The sequence below is a fragment of the Vanacampus margaritifer genome, chromosome 14 (assembly GCF_051991255.1).
Source record: "Vanacampus margaritifer isolate UIUO_Vmar chromosome 14, RoL_Vmar_1.0, whole genome shotgun sequence".
Lineage (NCBI taxonomy): Eukaryota > Metazoa > Chordata > Actinopteri > Syngnathiformes > Syngnathidae > Vanacampus > Vanacampus margaritifer.
Window position 1 is genome coordinate 9493724 of NC_135445.1, and position 14421 is coordinate 9508144.

General features: G+C 39.0%; 1 protein-coding gene across 1 annotated transcript in view; it reads left to right on the plus strand.

The window, feature by feature from the left end:
• rxraa (retinoid X receptor, alpha a) overlaps positions 1–14421 on the plus strand; it is a 104156-nt gene that overhangs the window by 24307 nt on the left and 65428 nt on the right. The window contains exon 4 of the mRNA XM_077542300.1: positions 1861–1974. Coding sequence (XP_077398426.1) covers positions 1861–1974 — 114 coding nt within the window. The remainder of the gene's footprint in view (positions 1–1860; positions 1975–14421) is intronic.

The following is a 14421-nucleotide window of genomic DNA, read 5'->3' on the forward strand; positions in this document are numbered from 1 at the left end:
AAGATTTTAAAGAGAATATAGAAAGAGGCAAGTATAATACCAGCAATTGGCATTCCCTTTATAATTGCCTGTGGTTGCTCTTAGTTATGAGGTTTAAGGTATATCCAGTCTGTAGAGACTGTAGCAGAAACAAATGGATGCTGCTCGGGGCCACAAAACCGGCATCAATTACAAAGCATGGCTTTCTGAGCCATGCCAATTTGCTCTCTGTTTACAGTTACTGCAAGTTCTGCAACCATTACTTTGTGATTTTAAACATCACTTTTTCTTTTTAACATAACTGATTGGAGCATGCCTGCGGCCCTCATGAAGATCAATGATAAGCGGTTCAGATAATGGATGGATGGATGGATGATTGAAGCATTGTGTAACATTTTATAATAACATCTAGATTTTTCTTTGACAGTTTTAGGAGCAACTTCCACTGTTTTTCATACATGGCAATTGCAGTTAAAAATGACACCCAACTTTCATGATGTCAGAGCTTCTAGTGCCAAAGGCGGCCCAGAAGTACAGAGGAGGTGGCTGCAATTTTATATGCAGGGAAAAGCCTGGTAATTGGAATAACATCGTGTCAATAACAACAAGAGCACAAAGAAGTTTAGAGATAAATGCCAGCAAAAATATCATTGTCACATTTAGCTCTATCTATCTATCTATCTATCTATCTATCTATCTATCTATCTATCTATCTATCTATCTATCTATCTATCTATCTGGATAGAGCTATCTAGCTATCTAGATAGCTACCTAGCTAACTTCCTAGCTCACTATGTCTACCTATCTAGCTAGCACAAACACAATTCAAACACAAGCATCCTTGAATCGATTCAGGCAGCATCCAATTCAGTGTCAATGGACACATTGTAGTAAACATGGAGGGATTAGACTGATTTGACTGACACCCGTCTTTTTAGCTACTATTCAGATTTCGCAATGTGAGCTGGAACCCCAACGTAAAACCCAAATTTGACATTTTTGACAGTGCTGTTGTAATTGTAGCCACTAGCCAGTTGCATTGTAGCTTCCTTTAGGGCAGGGTTAAGGAGCATGTTCGCCATTGTGGTACTCTCAAGAGCACTTTCTTTGCTGATAGTGGTTGACATGAGTGCTGAGCTGATATTTTGCCACTGGCGATGAGGTTAGAGGCCACTTGGACAGTTGTAAATGTGAAAGGTTGATTAGGTCAAACTGTGGTATTGTGCTGGCACTATCATGATCCTCAGACAAAAGGCCCAGTAAGCCACATAGGGCTTGCGTTTTCATGTGTGCTTTTCACTTCAGGCACAGCGCACACATATGGAGGACCAAAACTGCCAAAATTCAAGATAAATAAATGACTAAATGAATAAATCACTTAAAGTGAAAAAAAAAAACCAGATACAAAAAAATATAATTTGAAAATTTTATTAAGAAAATAAATATAAATGGAAATAAAAACGTTTTTTTTTTTCAACTATCTTGTCACCACAACTTATGACTTGAGTTGCTCGACAACAAGTCGAGGTGACAGTGGACAAGATACTCTCCATGCAACAAAAAAAAATATATAATTCAAAAATTAAACACATATATATATATATATATATATATATATGTATGTTTTTATTTCCATTTATATTTATTTCTTTGAATTTAATTTTCTAATTAGATTTTTTTTATATCCGTTTTTATTTTCACTTTTAGTAATTTATTTAGTCATTTATTAATTTTGAATTTTGGCAGTTTTGGTCCTCCATACACACAGTGCACTGTCCATTTCTTATTTTTTCTCAAGTATTTGTTGAGCCCCTACTACTATTGTCGCTTATTTTAAAATTTCATAATCATAATGATCATAATATGGTTATGTTGTTACAGGGTTCCTCAAGCCCCAGTGCTCGTTAGCACCGCCGATGCAGCGAGGCCGCTCAAATGAAGCCTGTTCCTGTTTCAGCGGCATGTGTTCCCTCCATCAGCGTCGCCTATCCTCAGGTAATGCTGTCTGTCCCCACAAACCTGTTCTACTTGTGTGCTCGTTAGTTTTAGGATAAAATAGAGTAAGAATGGACTCACTGAATTAACAGGTAAGTAATTAATATACAATGTGTTGGCTTGTTGTATTATTAAAGTATTGATTGATATTTAATTGTGCAGCAGAACATTTTAAAGTAGAAATCAGTAGAAGTCTGCAGTTTTTAAGTGCAGAATAACATGTATTGTGTACAATGTTGTTGACATCCAAACCAATGATGAATATAATAATTTTACATTTGTAGTGTTTTGCAGTATAATCTTATTAAAGAGTGATCAAAACGCTAAAAAGATCCTCTACAATTATGACTTTTTAAATCAGTTGTCGTTTGTGTAGTAATAAAAACAATAAAATCAACTTTTAAATGGGCGGTTTAAACTCTAGTGGAACTGGAAAAATGTTGCAAGTTTCTACTGCACACCCATCTCCCTTAAAGGTTTGCCTTGGAGCCTTTTTGGAGACAGCACCATGCTCGGTTGGTATGATTTATGGTGTGTTTACATTTGGAGCCCCAGTGATTGACGCGGTAACATAGGTGCTCTGAAAATGAGCTCGTCCTGAATATACCTCAGCAAGTTGAGTCTGACATCATCGAAATAGTCTGTTTTGCATCTAATCGTTGAGGATGTTCCAGATCTGAACATGTAGTTATTGCTGACACATTTATCACTCTATAGTGAAGGTTGACTTGTAATGTAAAGTAATGCAACATCCTGTGACTCACTGAGCGGGTCATATGGCATGAGGAATTCACATTCCGTCCAATATCATATACATATCATGTAGGCACTGTCATTTTTAATGTCTCATCTGTTGAATTTGATTCAAGATGAAATGTACAATAGATGAAAAATGAAATACTGAACATACATAATACATTGAATCTAATCCTTGAAGCTTTTAGACACGTCTTCATTCAGACTCCAATATATTTCAAATGTAGCTCTGTGAAATCCGTTAAATTCAGTGAAATGGTTTAGGAGATTCAAATCTCCTGGTCTCCTTTGCGACTACATTTTGAAGACTGACAAACAAGCTTTTTTTTTTGTCATTGTGCCACAAGATAGTGATTTTATGCTGGCCAGACACATTACTAACATAGCATAAATACAAACATAAATTGGCCCATTAAGGCACTTTAAATATCAGCCAAAATAATCAGCGGATTATTTTTACCTTTATGTACTTTAACCATTTGCAGCATTTGTACACAACAATGGTTTCAATATTTATTGCACGTAAATCTGTACAATATTCTTGTATCCTTGCACTGAAAGGATTTTTTAAAATCAATATATTTATAGCTGACCCACACGTATAATTGATGCATTTGGGCACAATAAAATATTTTCATGTGATAAATATGTTTTTAAATTAATCCGCCAATTAATTGTAATCAGTATTTTTTTTCCAGCCCAAAAAAATCCACATTGGTTGGGCCTTAATTCTCAATCTAGTAATAGACCAAGAACGGCATTAAAACATTTTTCCAAATAAATAAATATATGCGACGCTGTGTTCACACTGGTCATATTTAGTTCAGCTCAAACGAACATTGGTGCAATTGCTCTCCTTGTGCAGTGCGAGCGCAATCATCCGAATGCTGGTGCATGCCAAACAAACACACCAAGACCACATGAAGGGGTGGGTTTCGGCCCACTTAAATGAACTCTAGTGTGGTTTGGTTCACTTGAGCTCAAATGTGAACTCTGCATGGACCAAACACACAGACCAGTGTTAAAAACGGCAGGGCTGAGCAGAGCATAAGGAACGCATGCTGCATGTCTCCATCTTCGTGTGTGTGTGTGTGGGTTTGTGTTGCAACTGCACTTGTTACAATACATTTTAAATGCTTTCACTGACACCTCCGCTAACAAGATATCCAAAAGCATTCAACCCAGCAGACAGTATTTCTCATTTGCAAAAATTGAAAGACTTTGTACAAGCTTTTTCCAAAGCAACTTTGGTCCGATGGTAAAAATGCAAATGTGAACCCTGGGCGAACCAGACCGAATGCGCACACCATATATCTTTTTTTACTTTGATCTGGACCAGTCTACTGAATTACAAGTGTGAACACAGTCTAAATGTCTAGGGACATATTTTATTTTGTAAAATGTCCCACCACCTTTCATGACAGCTGCTTGCCACTGGACAAGTTCGAGCATAATCAGTGAGATGTGCACCTTTTTTGGCCAGCCTTAGTCCTGTCTTTGTTTTCTATTGGGCTTTCTGAGAGATTGCAACATTTGTCACTGTCAGCCTACAGTAAGATTTGGCGGTTTCCTGCACAATTGGAAGCATATGGATGAGTAGCACATTCGCACAAGTCAAACCCTATTTGTGTTGTGGCAATTTAAGGCCGATTGTACTTGAAGATTGGGGTCACAGAGTTGATTTTGCCTGACTTGAACTCCATAGCCAAAGTTTGGTTGCACTTTTTAATATAGAAGTTTTACAAGGTGATGTTCAGCATGTTTTTGGGTGTGCGAGATGCTCTTTGAGAAACGGAGAATGCTTGCTTGTAAAGAAACTGAGGTAACGGGGGGGGGGGTTCGGTGGACGACCTCTCTGGAGTCCAAACTTTATCGACCCTGTAATAATCATGGGTCTAATTATGGAAAGTGTTTCTATAAATCCTAGTTTGAGTGATTGTCCTCCAATCTCAACATTTCAGTGGCCCGATTTTTAACCACAATGACAAGCTGCTGTGAGAGGCGTGTAGCGGTGACCTAGCAGGAGGTTTCTGGGAAGGATTGCAAACCTCGCCTCAGGAGCCGGATTCAGCAGCGATATGCTGAACTCTGTGCCGCACACTGATGTGGCTAAGCTCTGGTTTCAGAGGTTTTACATTATTTTGGCTTTTCAAAAACAAACTTACTGGAAAGGAACCGTGAGAAACAAGACGGTTCGGGATTTTGCTTTGCCAAAAAAAAAAAAAGTAGTCATTCAATGGCAAAAGAAAAATGAATCGCTTTCTTTCTGGAATTGTGTTGAATGAGGTGAGCGAGAAGAATCACGTAAAAGAGACGACAACAAAAATAGGGCTTCTTGAAAGTGCTCACAATGCAAGCCTTGTACTCTGATTTGGTCTGTCCTCATCGAGCTGAGTGGAGGAATGGAAAAGATTATCCGCAGGAATGTCTGGGGTGCCCTCAAACAGAGCGGGCCGCATGACTAGCCAATAGGAAAGAGGCCTGCAGAGCGGCAGGCTAATTTTTTCCTGATGAACTCAGCCGCCTGCTCCACAATGCAGTCTGATTGCCAGGGCTGAATTCACATATGGTCCCTGTTTGGAAGGTCCAACTGACAGAATCAATTCTGCCTGGAGAGAAAAGGGGGTGGGATGTTGGATATACATGATTATTACTGGCTCCCCTTTTTTTTTGCTTTCATTAGTCTTGGACGTGGACTGTCCGCGGAAACGCTCCAATGCACTCTGACTGTCCCACTGTTTCTCACTTCTTCATTACCCGCTCATTCGGCTTTCTTTTCATTCCGCTTTGTTTTGCTTGAATAAGTAACAATTACGCATAACGCTACATGTAAGCTTCGTCTCAAATCCTCTCAATTAATTTGGATCTTGCATCTATCTAGTACCATGGTATAATAAACTTGAAGCGACACCTAGCCAGTGTTGTATAAGCAACCTTTATACCGTACATTCATGCTCATTGTTTTTCTGCGGGTTGCTCTGCAGCATCAGTGCAATGGTAATATCCATGTGGAGGGCCTCTATAAGTAGGCAGCATGTGTTTGTAGAACTTGTGGTCACACAGCAGGGTTTGAGACCAGAGCTTGGGGAAGGAGGGTAGGCGACGAAGAGAAGCTTGGGGGGGGAAGGATTGCATGAAGTTGAAGTGGCTCCCATCTCCTCACATTTCCCATCGTGGGGTCCCACAGAGGTGAGGAGGGTCACTGAGAGGGGCCTCGTTAGCCTCAGCATGCTCCATGCACCCTACACTCTAATTGGCTGGCCTGAGTCAATGCTCCCTGGTCGCTTCCTGATGGGTCAGAAGGCAGAGGGGCCAGAGAATGCTTGGCTGCAGATTATGGGCTCGAGCCCCAATCATCAGCAAGCACTGCAAACTGTTTTAATGCAAAAACTCCAACTATCGTATCTCATTCTGTTTAATGAGCGGGAGCTTACTTCAGACCAGAGGACTGAGGTTTGTGATCACTGGCACAACAGCTGCCAAACTGCACTGTTTTGATTAACTGTGTATATATTAAATTCTTATTACTCAGCAGACATTAACACATTGTGGTTTTAGTTGCTCCTCCATTTCTATTTACATTGCTGCTTTCACATATATAGGCGAAGAAAGATATTTTTGAGACACAGATATAAAGCTCACAGTGACTATATTCATGGCAATGCTTGCTTTTTAAAAAAACAAAAAAAAAAACATTAAAGCCTTAAGCGACTGCCAAAACATGTCTAAAACCTTTGGGTGACTTTAGAGTCACCCCCAAAAACCTGAAGTTTTCCTGGAAATTCAACAATATTGTCAATGTCCACTAAATAATTAATATCTCAGCTCCTGAAGCAAACATTTCAGAGCTTACAGCTGTGGCGTTCACACAAAACATAAGTTTATTATTATAAACCTTCAATACATAAAAAAAAACAAAAAAACATCTATGTCGCATCTGCGGGTATATTTACCTTCAACACTGGAGCATAGTTGTAATAACGTTAGAGGATCGAGTGGTAATTATTCGTCGTCCATTCCGTTACAAAGCCGTCTAAATTCTTAACATCCTCATTGTCTACAAACACATTTCTTAACAGTATTGTCAGAAGTGTCACGGTCTACTGGTTACACTGATTCGAATTCCTCCCACGCCGTCCGCAATCGCGTCATTCTTTTCATAACGCCATAAATGCTCAATTAAACGTCTAGGACATGCTACGAAGCCCACGTCACCCTCTCGTCTACTGTACTGTACGTTCTGATGTATTTCATCGGCTAAGAGACCAAGAATTGGTCAAAACAAAACAAAATGACTTATCCGCTCTCCCGGTTTTAAAGGTGGAAGAGCGCTAGAGCACTTTCGGACACAGCCTAGGTGTGATGTTTGACCTAATACTCTAGTAGTTTTTGTCAGATTTACTTATTGTTATTGTTGAGTAAATTATTGGTGAAAAAGACAAATACTCATTTCAGTTTCCTTATTAAACTAAAACGTAAACAGAAGGCAGTACAATCAAGGCACGTATCTTTCCAGTGCCGCTCCTTCCTTTGTGCTATCCATTGGGGACTGACAGAATCCCTATAATCTTTGTCGATCTTGTCTGCCAGTGAGATTTTCCCCTTTTGACATGGGTCCTGGTGGCGATGGCTTACCCTGTAGTGTAACAGCTTGGGTGCATCTGCAGAGGTGAAGGTCTCCCTGCATGCGCAGAATGATGGCAGTCGTCCACGGTGGGTCACTAGAAATCATAGCGACTAAGCCTTTGATAACTCCCTGAGCCTATAATCCCCCTGCAGCACCATCACAGTGAAATGCTATCTCATTGTTGCAGCTCAAATCCAGAGCAGGGCGAGGGCAGTAGACAGCTATGGACACAGGGGACAGACAGGATACTGTCCTGTCCCTGCTATCATTCAGTTATAGGCATTATCTGCTTAATTTATACAGTTTGAAACACATTTCTCAGTAGCAAAAGGTGTATTTTTCAAAGGAAATATCAAAATGTCAAATCATCAAGAGTACTTCATAATCCAACACCAAATTAATTTTAATGAAGTAGGTATTGTTTTCCTTTTCATAATCTGCATCATCTCAACCCAAAACCATCATTTTAGTGTGTCACATTTATATTTATTTATATATAGCTCACATGTAATATATTCTCTCAGAGGCAATTTATGCAAATGAGGTGCAATTCTTGAAACAGATTCCCGCTCAACTCTAAATTGAACCTGACCCCTTTAGAGAGTTTTACAGTGAAGCGTGTGACGCTTACATCTGGAAAGGGGGGGGGGGGGGGAGAAACTGCATTTTTTATTCACATAAATTAAAAATGAATAAGCAAGTTCTTATTCTTCAAGCCCCATGTTGCCTAACACAGAACAATATGTTAATAACTGCGAATTGTGTTGTGCTCCTGAAATATATGAGCTGATTAGGTGAAAATGCTGCTGATGTCTGATGCAGATGATTTCACTGTCTGTAAACTTGAAGGCAAGTGCCATGTTTATATCCGTGAGGCTGACTAAGTGTTGAAGGGCAGCGGCCTCCTCTAACCACAGATAAACATTGGAGGATTTGTGTATGAAAAAAAGAGCACAAGCAAACCACTGGAAAAGAACAGTTAAGTTGGCTTCTATGCACTTTACTTTCTACAGTGGATGAAATAAAATAAAAAGTCTGCACACCGCTTTCTACAGTGGATAAAAAAAAGTCTGCACACCTTTTGTGCATCATGTTTTACACCCTTTTTTATTCAGCTGGAACTTGTGACTTAGTCAAGGTGTAGGGTAGGCATGGGCCGATAATCGCTTTGACGATTTACTGTGGTTTTAAAAAATCACGGTTTCAATAACCGCTAATACTGTCTGTCATCGGTAATGAACTCTTGCGTAAACGAGCCAATTTAAAGTGAATTGCCTTCAATTAACTTTCTTCTCCTTCTACAGCGAGTGCACGTGCAGTCTTGAACGGAGGAAGAGGGAAGAATGGAGAGAGGTGGGGATAAGGGGAGATCCCTATTGTCCTTAAAAAAAAAAAAAAGTGTACTTGTGTGGGTGCAAGTGTTTTCCCCAAGGACAATGAGTTGTTCTAAAAATAGCTCACCAGTGATGGGACAATGTGACTTGCTAAGAAGAATCCAAACAAGAAGAATGTCAGCGTGTATCTATTTAAACTTAGCATGGTACACGTTTCGTAATGTACCAAATAGTTTATATTTAGTTTTAAAATGAAATAGAATGTGTTGAATGAAAAAAGAAAGCTGTTTTTATTTACCCAAATATATATATATATATATATATATTTTTTTTTTTAAAGGACATTTTAGAGCTGTAATTTTAATACCGTGATACCGTGACACCACAATATTGCTCACGGTTACCATATCGGCAATAGCTAATGTCGGCCCATGCCTAGTGTAGGGTGGGAATTTTGAAAAATGCTTGAATGGGAGTGGTTAATACTGAATAGTTATCAAGAGGATGTTCACTCTTCTTTGGAGCCGTTCAATTTTATTTCCCTCTCAAGAGTTGTTGGAAAACGTTTTGAAATTTATCTTCTCATTTTTTGGCATTTATTAGGGGTGTGTAGACTTTTTTTTATAGCCTGTTTGTCGGATGGATGGATGGATTGTGAATTTGTATTCATGTCTGTGTCAGTCAACTTGGTTCCTCGGACTGTATGTTCAATTAGTGGTTATGGAGTCTAGCTGGTCATTAATAGTGTGCTGGTTCACATAGCTGGGTATGCATCCATTTATACTCATGACTGACTGTGACCCTGAACAGGACAAGCACTATAGAAATAGGTGGATGGGCAGAGTTCAGCTGTCTTTTTAGAGCTAGGCAACCTATAGCTTCCATCAAGGCTCTAACCATTGCCCCACTCTATATGGTCCGTTGCCCCTGTCTTAATCAATGTGAACTTGCTGGGCAGGAGCAGGTACATATCACCGGACCCTTTGCATCTCCCTGACGCAGAAGAGGAGAAGCCAGGGACAGTCAGAGATGTTGGAGCGACAGAAAGGGGGGTGGTGGTCTGTCTGTATTTTGACACTAAAGTGATTTGACAAGCTTGGCATTATAGCTGGCTTGGCAGCAGGGGCAGGGTGATGAAGCACAAACAGAGTGGTTGATCAGAATGTCACAGATGTCTTCCCAACAGGAAGTCAGAAAGGTAGCACCGGCCATCCTTGCTTCCAGAGGCTGCACCTCTGCACCCACAAAAGGACAAAGAAGGAATTTGGTCATTGAAGGTTGAACAGAATGATCTTAAAATGTGTGTGTGAGATATTATTGCCTACAGCCAGGGTGACAGAGTACCAACCTCCCTGTGTCACATGTCCCTGCTGCACAGCAACAGGCCCACCCGAGTGTGTTAATGCAGGCCAGCACGCACCGTAGAAATGACGGAAGTGTTTGCATCCCCCACTTGGTTTCTCTGCTAGTGGAGGTGCACAGTGGAATACAGTGGAGTGGTGGTAACGTAGCGGCTAATGGAAATATCTTGTAACTCTGTGGAGGAGATTCGGGCTGTGGTGGGGTCTCAAGTTAAAGTCCCTGTTTGCCAAAACATGACAAACACCTTCAAATAAAAAATAAAACTCTTTTTTGCATTGTGTGGCTAATGATTATAATAATGGTGAAAGTTGTTAACAAGCCAAGCAAACAAGCAAAGGCTCATGAGAGAACTGTGCTAAATATTGAGTTCTCCGTTACTATTTATATTTTGTTCCTGCTTCTAGCCAACATGGCATGTTTTTAAAAAAAAATCTGTTCCTTCTAGATGTGATTCATTAAAATGGTTGAAATAGTGTTAATCCATATGAATTTTGTTGAAGTCTTGCAATGAAATGGAATGATGTATTAACTAGGTCATACTCATTGCAAGAATACCTGAGGCATTGGTATGGGAATTGTTGCGGGGAGTTGACCTTTTGAGTAAAAGCTAAGTCAATGGGAATATGTGATGGTGTAAAGGCTGTGTAAAAAGCTGCGCAAGCGCCACAGGGACATCGCGCCATCACTCCATTGCAGTCATTGACATTGAGCTAATTGACTCATATCGTACACCAATGGTGGCATGACTTCGAAATGAGGTTAGGGATAGGATGAGTGATGGAGAGAGGAGGAGGGGGTGAACACAATGAGGAATGACTGTGAATGGGGACAAAGTCAATGTTAAAATGGATGCTTTGAATTGGCTCTGAACTGTACTCCCTATTTTACCAAAGGTGTAGTGGTGTTGTTCAGTTCCTTCAACGATTTATTTATAGTATTGTACTGGTAACATTTTGTTTGTTCGGCAACTTTTATAACTATCAAAGGTATGAAAAAAAAAAGACCAATCCTTTTTGATAACTAATCAGTTGTTTAAATGATTTATCCACCTTTTCCTGAAGGCTATTTCTCTGCCAGTGAGTAGTTAATGATTAAATGGACAGTGTTGCACAAAATATTATGAAACCATCCAGTGTACATAGAATATTTGGTTCCACTCTAGAAGGTTAATTCCCGAAACAAAAATAGTAATTTCTGTCAGGTTGGGCAATGTGGCCTTTAAAATGTTTTATAAATTCTGCAAACATCTAATTTTAAATAGTTTTTCCCTTTTGTTTATAGCAAATGACTCATCTTGGAGAAAAAAAACATTTTTGTCAAAATACATTTTTCAACATGATTCCTAATAAATCACTGTTTTAAATGTTCAGCATTTAAACATAACGCTGGCGCTGGTGGAATCCTTGTATCTCCAAAATTGTCACTTTTCAAGAGACCCTAAAAACGGCATGTTAACATTAAATCATCACAGACCACAAGCCATTTTCAACTCTTAGATCAATCAAAAATGTATAAAAGTAACATCCACTCAGGTGAACTGACCAATAGTATAGATATGTGAATTTTTACCAAATTGCGACATATGATGTTTTGGCCCAATTCCAGCAATATGGAAAGGTAGCATCACATTTTCTCCACTGAGTTGTACAAATACATTCGGTCAAACCTTTCCAGTGACGAGTAAAAAAAAACAACTGCTTTTGTAACATACCAATGGGCGCCATTTTTTTGCCAATGTTTTCCACGAGTGACCCCTACATTTGCCATCCACGGTGTTGAATGTGAAATATTGTCTGCTTCTATCTACTTTTGTTTAAAAAAAAAAAATAGTTGCTTGAGGGGTCATTTAGTGACACGGTTGCTTATTAGGCAACAGTGACTGGGCTTTTTGTAAACTCCCTCCACTCTGTTCGCAGCCATGTTGATAACGCAAACATTGCACATTGGCTGTGCTTTAAACTATGGAATCGGCCATAATGATGTGATGAATATCAATTACCTAGTTTGATATGATTTTGGCTTTGGCGTTGGCAGGAACCAAAAGTGAGTATTGATTTGAGCAAGGGTTGGCAATTAATTTTCCAAAGGGGCCATGTGAGAAATTGGAACAGTTAGTTGTCCATGGCCATGCCGACATGATAACCTCATATTTTACATTTTATCTTTACTTAAAAAAGAGTGCTTTGGCCAGGTCTGGATTACAGCCTCTGCATTATTGAAACCCTCCTTCTATGATGTGTTTATATTTTGTTTGGTTGGTATTAGTTTTGTTAAGTTTATGCCGTCGATGTCAAACAGAACAATGAGCGGTAGTTGCTGCCTGTAACTTAAGTTTATAATGAGCATGTACTTGTGATTATTTAACAACCTCCCTGCCATCTGCTCCATGTATTGTGATACACAAGCAGGGCACGTGTGTATGAGCCTGATGATTACACAACAGCCGGGTTACTTTTGTGGTGGCAGACTCACTGCAGACACTGATGCGCCGCCAATTCCATTATTCAAACTTAGCTCGTTGGTTGAGCACATAAACCGAAACAAGCAGACAGACAGTATTGGGCATCAAGTTCACATGTATAAAATAGCAGAGAATTGCAGACCCGCTCTGCTTACTCTTTTGTAGGGATCGCGATGCTTTCCGTCACGGACTGTATGTGTTTGCAGTCGGATAGATAGTTGATGGATGTGTGAATAGAAAAATGTACATATTTTTTTGAAAAAAATATTACATCAAGCTTTTGTTGCCTTGTTCAGGAAATACAGTAAACCCCATTGCATTACCAATTTACAACACATTATAGCACTGTTACAAAATGGGTATTTTCTTTTGCTCTCAGCAGTACAACAAGAGCTATAAGAGACTTTGTTATCAGACTACATGTTATCACTTGGTTCACATTATCTGAAAAAGTTTGACTTTGTCCATTTTGAATAGGTTGTAAAACGTCAGCTGAACTTATATTTATTACTGTATTACCTCATGTGTTATGTCAGCAGAATTCAGGTACAGTTGACTTAATTGACAGTCCAACTATATATTTTTACAAGAACATTTGTGCTCTTCTGCACTGTAGAAAAAGCAATATACCCTCAACAATAAGACATACAAGCCTATATTGCAGGCAAATCTGAAAAAAATAAAAAAATACTAACATAGCAGACAATCCCCAGAGACTGAGCAGGCACTGCACTTCTGAGTTCCACTTTTTCATTTCACCAGCATTACATCGTTTGATCAAGTGATTTATTAGATTTATGAATTTAATTTGAATCAATTACTTACCATGATGCCCAAAACTTGGAACGCAGTACACCATCTTTTTGGGTCTGGGGCTGTTTAATACCACAAAAGGGGCTTTTGATGGATATGAGGTATTTGAGTGGGAGTGGGCGAGTGGTGATTGTTAATCCAACCAGCAAAAAGTTGGCAGTAAAGTAAACAATAGGCTTAGCAGCATTATCCTTTGCATCATTATTTGTAACGCTCACTTGCTGTCGAAATGCTTTTGAACAAATAAACTCTTTTCTTTCTTCCTATTCTTGTTTTCTTTTTTACTTCAATTTATATTTCAGATTTGTAATGTGTTTTCTTTATGTTTATGTTTAATAATAAAAAAATAAAAATAAAACAATAATGAAAGCTATATTGTATATTCAGGTTCAATTTGCCATACTTTTGACTGATGTAAATAAAACCCAGTTAATTAGCATTAGTAGGTGAACGTGTTTTTCCTTGTAGCAATCAATAGGCTCAATGGCGCACATGATATCCATAAATCATACACATAGAGGCAATTTAGATGTGCAACGCTCTAGACCACATGATCACTAATTGAGTGACATTCAAACAGCGGCATAAAAACAAAAAACCTACAAAGTTACAAATTTCTGTAAAATACCTCTACTCTCTCTGTATATATATATATATATATACAGAATTAAAAATAATAAAAACAGATATAAAAAATATAATTAGAACATTTAATTGAAAAATATAATTAGAAAATTTAATTAAAAAAATAAATATAAATGGAAATAAAAACTTTTTTTTTTTGCACGGAGAGCTCCAGCAATAGACAACTATCTTGTCACCACAACTTGTGACTTGAGTTGCTCAACAACAAGTCGAGGTGACAGTGGACAAGATACTCTCCATGACTGGTTAGCACGTCCGCCTCCCAGTGCCGAGGACGGACTTCGGCCGTCCTGGGTGGAGTTTGCATGTTCTCCCCGTGCTTGCGTGGGTTTTCTCCGGGTACTCCGGTTTCCTCCCACATTCCAAGGACATGCATGGCAGGTTAATTGAACATTCCAAATTGTCCATAGATGTGATTGTGACTGTGGATAGTTGTTCGTCTCTGTGTG